Genomic DNA, 17,175 nt, shown 5'->3' on the forward strand with positions numbered 1-17,175 from the left:
CTGGGATACACACATACCCTAGGACTCTTTCCCCAGACACACAGACACAGACACCCAGGACAGCCAGACCTCAGAATTTCTGAAATTCCCAATTTATTAACTTGCAGTGAACTATGTTAGGAAAGACCGGACTCTTGGGTCCTCTGGTTAATACATTCTCTCCCTGAAGAGCTCAGTTGTAATTGGAACTTGGTGAGCATGGAATTAGACCAACGTAGAATGTTTTATTGTGTCATAAACTTAGTTTCCACCTTCTTTCTGAGAAAAACGGATAAGACTGGTTTTCTTGACTTTTAAATTATTGTATAGTTTATCAATTTAGAATCAGTTAGACTAAATAATATACATTCCACCTCAATGAGGGGGTAACCATAAAAGAGAAGGACAAAGGATCTGGGAAACAGCTGCTCCAGTGCAGGAGAGAGAGCAGGGAATTCCAGCGATGAAGGGGAAGAGACATCCCTGGCAAGATGTCAGCTAATTAGCAGCCCAGAGAGCAAACAAGCCAGGCGGAAATAAGGGAAACCCCCGAGGATGGTCTGCAGGCCTGGAATGAAATGGATAGATTATTTGAAGTGTTTGAACTGAGATAAAGGAGAATTACAGCTCTGTTGGAAAGTTTGAGGATGAATTGGTGAAAAATACATAATAAACATTAAGCCAAAAATATGGAGAGAAAGTCAAAGAAGAGGAAATAGTAATTGTTAGTTTCGGGGGGCAGAGGGAGGGGGAATGTACAAGAAAAGAACTTTGATTGAACTGTGCCTATCCTCTGGAAGGAATCGGAGGGAAAAGAGCTGTGGACTAGACGTTACTCTCAGGACTCCTTGCAGGTTCACATGGAGGGAGGTGGAGGAAGAGACACTGTGGTCTGAGATGGATTTGAGAGTTCAGAGACCTGGGTGTATAGCAGACAGACGGATGGCGAGGCTCAGCTTGGGTCCTGCCCATTCCCAGCTGATGCAGGATAGAGATGGTCACTGTCTAGGACAGTGGGTATCGGATTTCTTTAGACTGAGCTAAGTGTGCTTCCTGTGTTTCTTTGCTTTCTCACACTGTTTTGTAAGCGACTGTTTTTTTTGTCTTTACCACTAACCTGTAAGTTTGTGTGTTTTTTTTGTTTTTGTTTTTATGACAAAAACTGTCTTCTTCACTATTATCTCATCACAGCACTTAGCATGTAATATCTTGGATGAATTAATAATAGTGGAAGAAAGTTAGGATATGATGTAAGTTTTATGAATAACTATTATATACTGAAACTTGTGAAGATGAGGTCAATGGGGAAGAATGGTGGAAGTAATAAAATTAAGTCCAAAAGTGTTCAGGAAATTTGTAGGAAAAATAAATTAGGATGCAGAGAGACTGGACATGGACTTGAGGAAAACAGGAAGTGGCAATAAGGAGCAGTGGTCTTTCTGAACTGTCGATTGCCTCAGTGAGATGATGGAGATGAAGAAAAGGTATGAACCCTGGTGAAGGAGATAGTGCCTTATGGGAAAAATAACTTAAATTGGCACTTTAAGGAATGAGTGGGAATTTAAAGTGTACGTGCTGTGGAAGAGCAGGGCTCCCAAGCAAGACGGAACATTGTATGTAAAGGCAGAGAGGGTGGGGAGTTTGTGTGTGCTTCACGGGTGAGGAAGCAGGGCAGATAAAAAAAGACCACTTAGGCAAATGAATTGAATGATCCCTCAGGATAGGTGATAGAGTGCCATTGAATAATTTCAAGGAGAGTGATGTAATCAGATTTGCAATTTACCAAGTCCACTTCATGGAAGTGGTTTAGAAGATGGATTGAAATGAGATGGGACTCAGAAGCACAAAGACCAGTGAGAAGGCTGTTATAGCAGTGAGATTTAGAGAAGCTGGCTTTAACTCTGGCAGTTAAAAGGGATTTGAAGGGGTGATTGATATGAGAGCTATTTAGGAGGTAAAAGCCACGGTGCTTGGTGATTAATAGAATATGTGGCGCTAAGGAAGCTTGGAGAACCTTGGACAATTATAGGTTTCCTGTTGGGAATCTTAGTGAATGCTGGCACTATTCACACAGAGAGGGGATATAAAAAGGAGAGGAAATTTGAGGCAAGATGGTGTTTTGTTATGGCCCTGTTGAACCATCCCAGTGGAGAAGACTTGTATGCAAAAGAGGACTGGAGTTAAAAATTTGGAAGCCAGTATAGGGTAGGTTATTGAAGCAGTAGGCTTTTTAAATTATTTCTTATCATTATTATGCTAATTCAAAATTGAGTATAGATAAACCTTTTGTTTGTTTATTGTTTGTTTAAACTAATAAGCAGAGGCTAAGGTCCACAATTTAGAGCTCTTTAATTGGAGAGGATTGTTAAAGATGAAGGATCAAGAAAATTTTATAATACAGTATAATTTGAAAATAGTCATTTTTGTCTTTGAGGAAGTGACGTAGGTTTCAAGTAATTTAATACATTTAAACAATTTGTCACTTATTTTCTAACTAAAGTCTGACATTCATACAATTAAGTGCATAAAATGCATAGTTCAGTGATTTTTTTTTCATGAATGTTTGCATTCTTATTACCAGAATCTAGATCAAGATCATCTCTAGCTTTAAATAAGGTTCCCTTGCAACATTTTAAGCCAGTTTTTATTCCCGAAGTTGTAGATCACTGAGTAAGCTCAGGATGGGAACATCCTCCCTCTCCTTGACAAAGCCCTGTAAGGTGCCCAGTAAGAAGTTCTTAGAGAAGAATAAAAGTCGAAACCTGGCTTTCCAACTTGGGTCCAGCATAATTGCTCCGGTAAAGAAGGGTGGTGAGAAGAAGGGCCATTCTGCCATCAGTGAAGTCGTGGCAGTGAGGGGGAATGCACCATCAACACTCAAGCGCATCCATGCAGTGAGTTTCAAGAAGCGTGCCCCTGGGGCACTCAGAGAGACCCAGACATTGGCCATGAAGGAGGTGGGAACTCCAGATGTGTGCATGGACATCAGGCTCAACAAAGCTGTCCAGTCCGATGTGGTCCGCAAGGGCCCCTGGGAGTGAGTTACACCATGGTGACTGGCTGCCGCTGACCTGTGGTGCTTGCCTTTGCAGGTGGAACAGGAGGATTTTGTAATGGAAGGGCATGGCAAGACTCCACCTCCTGGTGAAGAAAGCAAACAGTGAGTCACACTTTATTTACAAAGGGTCTTATTACAGACCGTCAAAAGCACTTTGGTTAAACATGCCGAGAGCATGTTTGCAGGGATGTATATGTCGGGCGCATTGTGGAACTCACCAGTTGCTTTGGCTGCTGTTAATGCATTGCTTCTATTTATAGACACACTAACTGGAGGGACAAGAAAGTTGGCTTTGTAGTTTTTCATACTTGAGTAATCGGAATTTATGTTACACTTCAGCAAAGGCTTCAAGAGGATGTTCCAAATGGAACTAATTCAGTCGGGTTGATTTCCGAAGAAAGCACAAAATTGTATATCCTTTTCTTAGCAGTGTCTTTATGAAGTGACGAAATTAATAGGCTGTTTTCTTGCATTCCAAGTGTGAATTTATTTGAATAGTACTTCCTGAAATTCTTTTCCATCGAGTTATTTATATTTCTGATCTTTGTTTAAATCACAAATTGTTTCCCTAGGAATAGGATTTATAAATAATATAACTTAGCCAAAGAATTCTGAATAATTCAGGATTTCTTCCTTCCTGGTTGAAAAGTGGTTAAGTTTTAAATCTGAAATTGGGAGTCCTCTGGGTAGCTGTTGGTGGCAATGAGTAGTTTTTTTGCTCTCTGTCACAGACCTTGAAAAACTGTGTTATGTGTTATAGCATATTTCATATGTCCTGTTAAAGAAAAAGATAGTTAAGCCCTAACCTGTTTGGCTCAGTGGATAGAGCATCGACCTGTGGACTGAAGGGTCTCAGGTTCGATTCTGGTCAAGGGTACATGCCTGTCCAGGTTGCTGGCTTGATGCCCAGTTGGAGGCATGCAGGAGACAGCCGATCGGTGATTCTCTCTCATCTTTGATGTTTCTGTCTCTCTCTCCCTCTCTCTTCATCTCTGAAATAAATAAAAATATATTTTAAAAAAGGATAGTTAATAGTGGCTTAAAGGACTGGTATAACTACTATTTTTTATTCAAACAGTAGTCTTCTAACTTGAATGGTTCAGTGATTCATGGAATTTACTGAAAATCTATAGAGAAATTGCATTCTCTTGCCTTTTTTATTTTCTAGAAAATAGCTTTTAGTTTCGGTCTGTCTTATGAAAATTGTGTCGTTGCAGCCCTTAGGAATGAATTATGCAGAACAGCTATGCTGCCACGTGGCCAGGTTCGTTAAAGGAGAATGTTCATCTCATATTTGTTGTGAATGGAAACCAGGATATTTTCACAGCTGGCTTAATTTGCTAAGCAGGCAGTTTTAAAAATAGCTTACAGTATAAGTCCTAACTTAGCTGTATTCTGTCAAATGCACTTGTATTCTGCATGGGCTGTTGGAATCTATTTATCTTTAACAAATTAGAATACCAAACATCTAGTCTCAGTGATATTACAGGAAAACTTCAGGTATTTCTTTCTGCCCCTCTGCCCACTTCCCAAGCCCTACACTTTACCCCTATCAGAGGTCTTTATAAAAAACATAGCTCTCATTTGACAAGGGTTTTCTGTGCACAGAATACTTTGCCAACTACAGTGTCTCCATTGAATTCAGAGATCAGGGTAGGTAACTTGCTCATGGTAATGTAGCTTGAAATTGAAGTTAGGATTTGAACCTGGATCTTTCTGATTTTATAATATCTCTTAAACACAAATCCTTTGTCAACCTTGAGAGCTATGTTTCTGAAAAATACTGTGGTTAGCAAAATGCAGTTGTCAAGATCAAAGTCTCATGGATAAGAGGGAGTTGGGGGAAACAATGAAAGTGGCATTAAGCCTGTTTTTAAAACACAGATGAAAGTTCTATTCTCTGGAGGGTATCCATTTCTCAAACAAACCAGTCTTTATCTTTAAAAACCTGCTGCGGTAACCCCTCTCCTGAATCGGCTTCTTTAGGGATTCAGGAAACATAGCTGGGGCAGATTCTCCCACAAGTTTTATGTGATACACGCTGCACTTCTTTTGGAGAGAGTTTCAAACGGCCACAGCGGACCCGAAACGTCATGTGTTGTAGTCTTACCATTCTCCCTTGTTTTGTATTAACAAACCTTATACTGCCTTTTCACAGACAATCCTGTTTTGTTTTTCTGGGCTTGGTCTGCAGTCATACATCGAAATGAGAACGCAGAACTAAATCTTCTCGTTAGGTATTTTTCCCATAAGACCTACTCACCTCTTCTATAGAAGTAGGGAACAGAGGTTCTTGTCTGAAGCAAAAGAAATAAATTTTTTTTTTTTTTTATCTCAGAACTGTAGTTAGCAAAGGATGATTGAATCGTAGGATCTAGGTTGTTGATCCTGAAAGTGACACATTTCTGAATAACGTAATGGAAATTCCCATTCATTATTTTATTTTACATTTTTTATTCCTCACCCAAGGATATGTTTCCATTGATTTTCAGAGATAGTGGAAGAAAGAGAGAAAGACAGATAGAAACATCAATGTGAGAGAAACACATAGATTGGTTGCCTCTTGCTTGCACCCCGACCAGGGGTTAGGCTGGGGATGTGTCTGCAATAGAGTTATGTACCTTTGACCAGAATTGAACCTGGGACTTTTCAGCCAAGGGCTGAGGATCTATTCACTGAGCCAAACTGGCTAGGACCATTGTTTTATTTTTTTAATTATAAAACTAATACATGATTGCCATAAAACATTTAATAAACATGGATTTAGAAATAAAAGTGCGATTCTTTTTTTATGCTGTTTCCCCTACTAATCTATTTTCTGTGTATTTTAAAACAACTAGATTTTTTTCTGACATAATTTTTATGAAATATGCTTTTTAAATTTGACAACTTTTGCAGTCTATTTCAAACAAAAATCTTATTTAATAATGTGTTTTATAGACAGAATCCCCATTTTAAGAATTGTTGATAAAATTAATTGTATCAGTTTCTATATTTCTACTCCCTTGGAATGCCTCCCCCGCTCCTTTTTAAGGGGGAATCTGTTCAGAGCTTTCATAGGAGTCTTGTAAGGAGTTCAGAGTATTGGAGACAGTTTTATATTGATCTAGAGAAGAGAATGTCATTTGTGAAGTAAATATTGATCTTCATTCCCAGTTTATGTAATATGGCTTTGTGCTTGAGGTGTTTTGTTTTTTTTCGTTTGTTTGTTTTTTAATATCTTAACTCCAATATCTTATTTAATGTCTCTTCTCATTACATACATTCTTCCCAACTTAAAAGGTCTAGACCTTTCTTAATTATTAATTATACAGATCTTTTGTAAGTTCTAACAGTTTGTCCTTACCTTATCTTTATTTCTATTCCTATTCTAACTCCTTAACTTACAGCTCTATTTTCCTCGAATTCATCTCATATTGAAGTTTATTCTCCCCAAATCTGTATAGTAATAATTCCTTTTATTAGGGTTCTAGAGGTCCAGTGCATGAAATTTGTGCACGGGTAGGATCCCTAAGCCTGGCTAGAGATCCGGGCGATCGGGGGCCTTCTGGCTGCCTGCTGGGGCCTTCCTTCATTCTGCGCTGCCCCCTGGTGGTCAGCGCACGTCATAGTGAGCAGTCGAAATCCTGGTGGATCTAACTCCTGAGGGGACAATTTGCATATTAGCCTTTTTCTTTTATATTGATTATGGTATCACATAATTGTCCTCCTTCCCCATTCCCATCCCAAATACCTCCCCACGGATGCCCCCACCCTCCCTGTTGTCCATGACCACTGGTTTGGCTTATATGCATGCATACAAGTCCTTTGGTTGATCTCTCCCCCTTTCTCCCTCCCTCCCCTACCATCTCTCTGAGGTTTGAGAGCATATTAGCCTTTTATCACATGGGATTTTTATGCCATATTTGACCCAGTTTAACCATTCTTGTGGATGCTTGTTTAAAAATTGTGTCTGGGTGGCTTAATTTGCTGGAGCGTTGTCTTATATACCAAAAGGTTGTGGGTTTGATTCCTGGTCAGGGTACTTATCTAGTTTGCAGGTTTGATCCCCAGTTGGGGTGTGTGTGGGAGGCAACCGATCAATGTTTCTCATATTGATGTTTCTCTCTCACATCGTTGCCAGCTCGTGTGGCTCAGTGGTTGAGCATTGATCCATAAACCAGGAGGTCATGGTTCGATTCAGAGCCAGAGCACATGCCGAGGCTGCAGGCTCGATCCCTAGTGGGCAGCCAGTCAATGATTCTCTCTTATTGATGTTTCTGTCTCTTTCTCCCTCTCTCATCTTCTCTGAAATCAATAAAAATATATATTTTTTAGAAAACATATCCTCAGGTGAGGATTAAAAAAAAAAGATAATATTTCTAAATCACTCATAAATAATTATCATCAAAACACAAGCCTTGATATTTGGCCATAGACAAAGTTGTTTTTAAAAAATCATAATGTTTTTTGCATTCTAACATCAGTTTTTCATCACTGTTTTTCCTTTGAACTAATAAAATTTGTACATGTTGAAACAAACTTATTAAGAAGTACCAAACTGAATGAGTAAATTCATTATTATTACACAGCAATAAGCTGGACCTTAGAAAAATAGTTGGATTTTTATATAATCTTATCAGATTTATTTTTGGGAGAAATGAAGTGAGTTTTATTTGAAAATGTCACAAGTATGTTCAAAAGATGATAGTTATGCTTATGGAGTTTTTGCTGCCGGGAATGTTAGAATAACCATGAACATTTGTACTAGGTCTTTGGAAACTTTCAGTTGCTAATACATTTTCTAATTTGCATTTGAAGTTACTTTAAAAAATTAATTCTTTGAAAACGTATTTTCCCCCCAGGAGTCTAAGAATCATAATAAATGAGTTCTGAATCTATTTTATGAGGTTTCTCTTGGATGTTTGAGATTAGTTACAATAAGAATAACTTCAGGAGATGGAAATCAAATTGAAAATGACTACAAACTGTGTGGGTTGCTACTACTTATAGGTTAAGTTGATGACTTTAAACAACAATGAATAGGGTAGATCATCAGCTCTCAGAAAACTGCAGTTAATTGAATAAAAGTCTTATTTATTTAGCTTATATTTTGCTTATGGACAAATAATATGCCTTATGAAAAAACTTGAAAGACAAGATATGTTTTTCCAGTTCCTTGAAGTTGGTGTTTTAAGGCTTCTTTTTTGGCGATGTTATTGTTATGTAGTTGTGAAACATGTTGAAATACATAGCATGATGTAAACATAAGTAAATAAATACATGTTCAGAAGCAATAATCTCCAGTAATGTAGAAAAGCTAGTGTTCATTTCCCCCAAAATTTATGACCACTAGAGGCTAAGGACACTTCTGCCCTGAGCATGCTACCTGAGTGTGGGTTTCCCTTCCCAAGGTAGTCTCTGTGCGCTCCATTGTGGGCTGAAGTAGATGGGGGTAAGGGGGAGAAGAGGTACAATATGATGGTGGGAAGTGAACAGTCAGGTTAAGGCTTTATGCTAGATCTTCAACTCTTCTAGGTCAGAGACTTATGTGACTGAGAACCACATAACTACTAAACCCAAAGTAAGTACACCAATTTAACTTTCCCTTTATAGGGATACCCAAAATGCTTGTGGCTACTCTTAATTCTACTGACCTGGGGACTCATCTTGAGGGTATAGCTAAATGGAAAGAGGCTGTGGTTTTCCCATCTGAATTAAGATTATGATGAAAATATCTTGCTTTCATACATTTTATAAAAATAATTGGTAATGTTGGAGAACTCACACTTCCTAGTTTCAAAATATATTACAAGGCCACAGTAATCAAAACAGTGTGGTATAGGCATAAAGACAGCATGTAGACTGATGGAATAGAATAGAAAACCCAAAAATAAACCCTCATATATACCGAGTGGCCAGATTATTATGATCTCTGAACGCATAATAATCTGGCCACTCAGTGTATATCCTATATAATAAAAGGCTAATATGCAAATCGTCCCCTTGACCAGGAGTTCGACTAGCAGGCAGGACAGCCAACCGCCCATGTCCTCTCCGCCTGGCCAGGCTGGCCGGACCCCACCTATGCATGAATTTATGCACCTGGCCTCTAATATATATATATATATATACTTAGTAGCCAGATTATTATGCATTCAGAGATCATAATAATCTGGCCACTCAGTGTATTAGGTCATGTGATTTTCAACAAGGGTGCTACAGAGAGTCTTTTCAACAAATGTTGGGAACACTGGATACTCACTTGCAAAAGAATGAAGTTGGACCCTTATTTTATACCATATGAAAAAATAACTCGAGGTGGATTAAAGACCTAAAACTATAAAACCTCTAGGAGAAAATATAGGAGAAAAACTTCATAACATTGGACTTGGTTATAGTTTTTTGTATATGACACCTAAAGCATAGGCAAAAAAATAAAACTAGATAATGGGACTACTTAAAATTTTTAAAAGTTTTTGTACATAAGAGGACACAAAGATAGAATGAAAAGGCAGCCTACAAAATGGGAGAAAATATTTGCAAATCATACATCTGGTAAGAGATTAGTACCCAGAATATATAAAGAATTACAACTCAATAACAAAAAAATCAAATAACTTAATTTAAAAATGGACAAAAACTTGAATAGACATTTTTTCAAAGATAATATGTAAATGGCCAAAAAGCATGTGAAAAGATACTCAACCTCACTAATCATCTAAAGAAATGCAAGTCAAAACCACATTGAGACAATTTCACACCTATAAGGATGGTTACTATAAAAAAGAAAAAAAGAAAGTAACAAGTGTTGACAAGATTGCGGGGAAATTGGAACCTTTGTGCTCTGTTGTTGAGGTTATAAAATGGTGTAACTGCTATGGAAAACAGTATCGAGGTCCCTTAAAACATTAAGAATAGAACTACCATATGATCTAGCAATCTCTCTTCTAGGTATATATTCAAAAGATTTGAAAGCAGGTTCTGGAAGAAATATTTGCATATCCATATTGATGGCAGCACTATTCACAAGAGCCAAAAGATGGAAGTAACCCAAGTGCCCATCGGCAGATGAACAGATATATAAAATGCAGTGTATACATATAATGGAATATTATTCAGCCATAAAAGGAGGAATCCTGTCACTACAACATGGATGAACCTTGAAAATACTATGCTAAGTGAAGTAAGCCAATCACAAAAAGACAAATACTGTTTGATTTCACTTATATGAAGTATCTAAAGTAGTCAAATATAATAAATGAAAAGTAGAATGTTAGTTACTGGAGTCTGGAGGGAGGAGAAAAAAAGGAAGTTTTTTAATGGGTTTTGAATTTCAGATTTTCAAGATGAAAAAGTTTGGAGATCTGTTTCACAGCAATGTGAATGTACTTAGCGTTATTGAACCGGACACTTAGAAATGGCTGAGATGAGTCCTGGTGGATGTGGCTCAGTTGGTTGTCCTGTGCACCAAGGGGCTGCCAGGGGGAGGCCTGCACTTAGAGGAGACAGCAATCGATGTTTCTCTCTCCCCATTTCCATTCCTCTCTTTAAAAAAATTAATTTAAAATCTTTTAAAAAATGGTTAAGATGAGCAGTTTTGTTATGTTTATTTTACCACAATATAAAGAGAAAAGAGATCATTAGGACCCCTTCTAGGGCTGTAGGAGAGCCCCACGGAAGTGACGAGTCCTAAGGCCCCCAGTGAGCTTCATCAGTTGCATATTGAAGCATCTGTTTTGACCAGGCTGGGTTTGTCCTTCCTTTGGAGCCCAGCTTAACTGAGCTGTACTGTCTCCATTTTCTAATTCCTGTCTCTCATGGGGTGGAACCAGACAGTTAACAATTTATCGTACACTGCCTTGTGACTGTCCTGTGTATGTTTTATCTCCCAATTATAGGATTTTAAGTGTTGTCTTTTTTTGTACCCTATACATGTCTAGGTTCATAGTATTCATCTTTTTATTCCTTTGCTTATTTATTCATTGGTCATTCATTCAGCAAACATTGATTCCTCCGTAGTACTGGATTCAGAAATAAAAACCACGTACCCTGGCCCACATAGTTCAGAGAGGGAAGCACCAAGTAAATAGGTGACAATAGTAATAGTGTATGGATGTGCTACCATAAAGATATGTACTGGAAGCACAGAGGACACTGGAGTCAAACTGGGGTGTCAAGGAAGGCTTACTCCAAATGCAAATTTGATTTTTGAGGCCTGGTTCTGAAGAATTTAAGACTTTTTAAAATGTTCCCTAAAAAAGTCTGCTAGCATTCTAATTTCTAAATTTAATAAGAATGTAAATGCTAACATTCTATTTTCCAACTACAGTCCAGAAATTTTGGGTTCTAGTTACAATTGGAGATTCCATGTAGTTTTGGTTACTATTTCCACCTCCTGACTTTGTTGGCGGTAAGAACCCTGGAAAAGCCTAGCTCTTACATTTTTTTCTTGTCACCCTTCCTCCTCGCCATTGATAGTACTGAAGATGAAAGGCCATTGCCTTTCTTATATTCTCTACATGGCAAACTTCTACTCATTCTTTATGACTTAGTTCCAAATCTCATCTCTCCTGTGATATCTTTCTTGACTCTCACAGCAGTTAATCCTTTGTATAACTATAATATAACTGTCTCATATCTCTATTTATATTTTAATTATGGTACTTACCATGCTATATTTTAATTATGGATTTACATGCCTCTGTCCTTCAAAGTGTTAACCTTCAACTCTGTATCCCTCTGGGCCTGGTACTAGTATAGTATATTACATAGTTGATGCTCAAAAAATAATTTTTGACTGCATGAATGAATCGTGAGTCAAGTTTGGAATATTTTTTTTGTTAATTTTTATTTATTGATTTTAGATAAGAAGAAGGAAGAGAGAGAGAGAGAGAGAGAGAGAGAAACATCGATTTGTTGTTTCGCTTATTTATGCATTCATTGGTTGCTTCTTGTATGTACTGTGACTGGAGATCTATCTGGCAACCTTGGTATATCAGGACAACACTCTAACCAACTGAACTACCTGGCCAGGGCCTGGAGTCTTATTTTTGAAAGTGTTGATTGACCTTACTATATTTCATGGTCACAGATTGTATAATATTCCGAACAACAACCAATTATCTGATGATAGAATCAGTGCTAGCTTCAAAATATACTATGTACTTCTCTCCAGCTCTACCACCTCCCCCTGGTTCAGGTTCCCCTCCCTCACCTAGGCGGAGGCCATCACCTTTCAGCTTGTCTCTGTGCTTCTCCTCGTGGTCCTCTGCACTGTATTCTCCACATAGACACCAGGGTGAGCTTCTGGAAACATAAAGCTGATGCTTCTAAAGTGGTTGTCCATGGGTCCTTGGGATTCTTACTTTGGGAGGTTTTAGAGACTTGGTCCCACTTTATAGGAAACATATTAAAAGGTACCTCCCATATTAAATATATGGTTTCATTTTTTAATTTTTGCTATCACATGTTAAAATAACTGTACTAGTTTGCTTCTGAAATTATTTGGCTACAAATAACTGACTTAAATTAGAATTACCTAACATTTCTTAACAGTTAACATATTTAGGAATTTTTGCAAAGTGAGAATTGTTTTCAAATGTAATGAAATTTTATAAATGCTAAATTTATTAGTGAATAAAGTTGCTGGGTTATATTTTGAGGACATTTAAGCATTTGCTAATTCTTATGGTTATAATTTTCTTTTTGTATTTTTTAAAATATATTTTATTCTTTTTGTATTTTGGACTTGCAAATGTATTCTTCCAGGTCCTAAACATTTTCCTAGTCTCCTGAAAAGCTTATTGATTCTAGGTGTTAGATAGAGGGTGAATAATAGATAAAATGGCACTGTTCACTCTCCTGTTTTAAAATTCTTCTGTGACTTTCCACCGTGACTTAAAATAAAATCCTTACTGTGACTTGCAAGATCCACTATGATTTAGCTCCTCCTCCCTTCTAGGGTTCATCTCATCCCTCTCTTCTCTGTTCACATTGTCCTAACCTCCTGATCATCCATCCCTCTTATTCTTTGAACACTCAAGCAGTTGCTTTTTCAACTCAGCTTAAGGGCCCCTCCTGAGAAAACCCTTCCATAACCACCTTATCTAAAGGGAGCCTCCCTCAGTTATTCCGTGTCCCAGCAAACTCTTCATTTTCTTCCCAGTGATTTCTTTTTTCCGTGAGGATGTTGGTCACATGTGGGCAAGGACCTCTCCTGGCTTATTGCTCTGTCCCCAGCACCTGCCAGAGTCAGACACATAGGAGGCACTTGGTACATACCTGTTGAACAAATGAAGAGTTACGTTAATAGATTTTGTAACTTAACCATCCTTGCATTTTTGGTAAAAACCCTATGTGATCATAATATGATCTTAAAACTGATAAATTCAATTTGCAAATATTTTACTTAAGATTTTTGTGTCTGTCTTCACAAGTGAAGATTGGTGTATAGTTTTATTCTTTTGTACCATCTTAGTCCAGATGTGTATCAGAAATAAGTTAGCCTCATAGAAGAAATTAGGAAACTTTCCCTTTTATATCTATAAGTTTGAGAACAGGAGGGATAGATAATATGGAAAGTTATCTGTTTGATAGAAGTTTGGTAGACTTCATCCAGAAAACCATTTGTACCTCCTGTAGTTTAGTTTGGATATTTTAAAAATTTCTGATATAAGTTTTTGTTGTTATTTTCACAACTTTTTGTTTTTTTTTTTAATCCTCATTCAGAGAGATGAAGGAGAGAGAGACAGACAGAGGGAGAGGGTAAGAGGGAGAGACCAGAGATATGTATGAGAGAAATATCCATCAGTTGCCTTCCATATGCCCCCTGACTGGGGATTGGACGTGCAATCCAGGTATGTGCTGTGACCGGAAATCAAACAGGCAACCTGTTGGTGCATGAGACAAAGCTTAATCAACTGGGCTGCTCCGGCTGGGCTCCTGACTTTTCTTGAGTTGATATGGCACTTTCTATTTTCCTTGACTGTCATCCATTTTTATTTAATCTTCAAGTTTATTGTCACAAAGTTATGCATAATTCTCTCACAATTAAAAAAATTTTTTTTTCCAAATCTGTAGTTATAAAGCCCCCTTTCTCAGTCCTACTGTTCATTTATGACTTCTCTTTTTTTAAATTGATCATATTTTCCAAATGATTATTTACTTTTATTTATTTATTTTTAAACAAAAAAGTTTCAGGTTTTTTTGTTTGTTTGTTTGTTTGTTTTTGCCAGACTACTCTTTTTAAAAAAAAGATTGCTTATGTTTTTACCATTATTAATTTCTCTTTGGGTTTGTTACTTGTTTATTGGGCTTTTGACTTAAATGTTCAGTTTATATTTTTCTGTTTTCTAATAAAAACATTTTAATAGTATGTAATGATCAAAGATACCAAGTTTGAAAAAGGACACTTAATGTGAGTGTATAACTTCTGGTCTGTTCATTTAAAAAAAGTAAATTTGCCGAAACCGGTTTGGCTCAGCAGTAGAGCATCGGCCTGCTGACTGAAAGGTCCCAGGTTCGATTCTGGTCAAGGGCATGTACGTTGGTTGCGGGCACATCCCCGGTAGGGGGTGTGCAAGAGGCAGCTGGGCGATGTTTCTCTCTCATTGATGTTTCTAGCTCTCTATCTCTCTCCCTTCCTCTCTGTAAAAAATCAATAAAATATATTTTAAAATAATAATAAATTAATTAATTAAAAAGTAAGTTCCATTATTTTATTACTTCGTAGCCCAACTTTACAAAAATATAATTTAAAAACAGAATCTAATCAATAGGAAAAAATTACAATAAGTATATCACAGAGTCCAAAAATGTCTGAAAATATAGGGGAAATAGAGTATTTATTGCACTTGTTTCCTTTAGATCAGGGGTCTTCAAACTACGGCCCGCGGGCCACATGCGGCCCGCAGAGGAGTCTGATCCGGCCCGCCAGGTTTTTTGGGCAGTGAGCACAGCCGAGGTGTTACAGTAGGAATTAGTAGTTCATATAGTCCGGCCCTCCAACTCTCTGAGGGACCGTGATCTGGCCCCCACTTTAAAAAGTTTGAGGACCCCTGCTTTAGATGAACAATTGGAATAATTGCTTTAAGTTTAGACGTATCTCACCAATAAATAAATAAATAAAGATGTTAGGATGTTGAAGAAAAAATATCAATATTATTTGAAAGTAGAACTACTAATACTTTGTTTTAAAATGTGTCTATGTTTCCCAACTTTGTGCAGTTTGTTATTGAACACTAACATGGTAACACATACATGCATTCATACAATAATGCTCTGCACTGGGGAATGGATACTTAGCAAAATTCAGTTTATAAAGAGATCGTGTCCATCACAAATTGAAACAAGGCAGCTGTACAGTCTTCATGCATTTTAACATGTTAAGCTTGCTCCACGTAAGTAATCTTTCCGTAACTCATCTGGAAGGTATTGGAGGGATAAAAATAGACTAAGTATTCAAAATTTCCATCCTAGGAGTTTCCTGCTTTTGCCTACATCTCAATTGTCAGTCCAACTCCTGGCTCTTACTCCACTCAGAGCTGTGCAAAGACAGTGGGAGCATGTAAGCCATAAACACTCAAGCTGCCAGATCATCCAGGCATTGGCCTCGGCCTTCCCTGAAACAGCTCCTTTCCCGTTCTTCCATCGGAGTAAAGGGGAGGTTGGAGACCGTGTAAGGGCCCAGGAGCCAGGATGATGAAGGTGGGATGAGGGAAGGGTTCATGGGTTCCTTTTTGAGGAATGTGGGGCTTACAGAATCCATCAGTTCTCTGCTGGCTGGCGTGGCAGATGACATTCCGTCAGCCGGGATCATTTGGAGAATCCCACTGGAATCCCACCTGATCCGCTCTGTCGATGGAGTCTAATACACACAGGGCACTTTCGCTCACTGGCTATCATTTAGTTACTTTATTTCCTCAAGCAATCCTTAAACAAATAAATGGAGGCCAGTTTCTGAAAACTATGTGATTTTTATTCCTTATATTTGGGTGGCAGATATCTTCCTGTTCAGCCCAGGACTTCCAAACGGAGGTCTAATTCATTTATTTACCTTTTTGGCGCTTGCTGTAGGGCGTCACACAGCCATGCAGGAAAACGTGGTGCTTGTCCTTGTACAGACTGGGGAAGACAGCAGTGAGCACTTTATTTCACAAACAATAAATTGCTGTTGTGACCCATGCTGTGAGGTAGTAAAAGATACGATGGGCGTGTTGGACAGGGAGGCTGGTCTAGACTGGGAAGAAAAAGGAAAGTTTTCCCAGGGCAGTGACGTGCTTTGGAGATGACAAGGATAAGATGAACAGACCTGGGGGGTCGGGGGAAGTCATGCTTTAGAGCTGAAAGGAACCTAAGATACCATCTATGCTGACTTATTCTTACGTTCTACAGATGAGAAGATCAAGGGCAGGGATAGGAAGGACTTGCCTCTCTGAGGTCACACAGCCTTCAGCCCCAGGGCTAGAGGCGCAAACCCAGTGTGGGTTTCTTAGTGATTAGAACTCTAAAAGCTTATAGCAAGAAGGGACCTAGGATGGGGGGAAACAGGCAGGTTTTTAATTTAGTGCTTACTCCGTGTCAGCTGCAGAGCGACTTCCTCAGGCGGGGGAGTAGATCCATAATGACTCAAATCTGGCTTATCCTAGAGCCGTGGTCGGCAAACTCATCAGTCCACAGAGCCAAATATCAGCAGGACAGCGACTGAAATTTCTTTTGAGTGCCAAGTTTTTTTAAACTTAAACTTCTAACGCCACTTCTTCAAAATAGACTCGCCCAGGCCGTGGTATTTTGTGGAAGAGCCACCCTCAAGGGGCCAAAGAGCTGCAGTTTGCCCACCACGGTCCTAGAGGAACTCTGTTATGCTGCAGCATAATTTTTATTTCAGGTGGTGGGAGGAGGCACCCAAAACGATTAACGTGTGGTTCACTTGGGAAGCCAGTCCCTGCCCTGCAGCTGTCTAGCTGTGGGATTTGGGATAAGTCACTTAACCTCTCTGAATTGCCATTCCCAATTTTTACTTTGGTATATTTACTTTCCTTCTTTTCCTGTTCATTTTAGGAGCTTGCTAGAGGTCAGTCGTGCCCTATGTTTCACCTTGATCTTTAAAAACTAAAGTCTCTTGTTTGGGTAAAGCATTGTTTAAGCCCCCTTTTAAA

The 17,175-nt window shown here is 38.4% G+C and overlaps 1 protein-coding gene across 3 annotated transcripts in view; it reads left to right on the forward strand.

The window, feature by feature from the left end:
* The window catches only part of TNRC6B (trinucleotide repeat containing adaptor 6B), a 217,381-nt gene that overhangs the window by 62,128 nt on the left and 138,078 nt on the right, over positions 1-17,175 (forward strand). For all 3 annotated transcript variants that reach the window (XM_084879087.1, XM_084879089.1, XM_084879086.1), the window contains one exon: positions 3,072-3,139. In XM_084879087.1, coding sequence (XP_084735213.1) covers positions 3,072-3,139 — 68 coding nt within the window. The remainder of the gene's footprint in view (positions 1-3,071; positions 3,140-17,175) is intronic.

This window comes from Pipistrellus hanaki (genome assembly GCF_964339955.1).
Source record: "Pipistrellus hanaki genome assembly, chromosome: 3".
NCBI classification, from domain to species: Eukaryota; Metazoa; Chordata; class Mammalia; order Chiroptera; family Vespertilionidae; genus Pipistrellus; species Pipistrellus hanaki.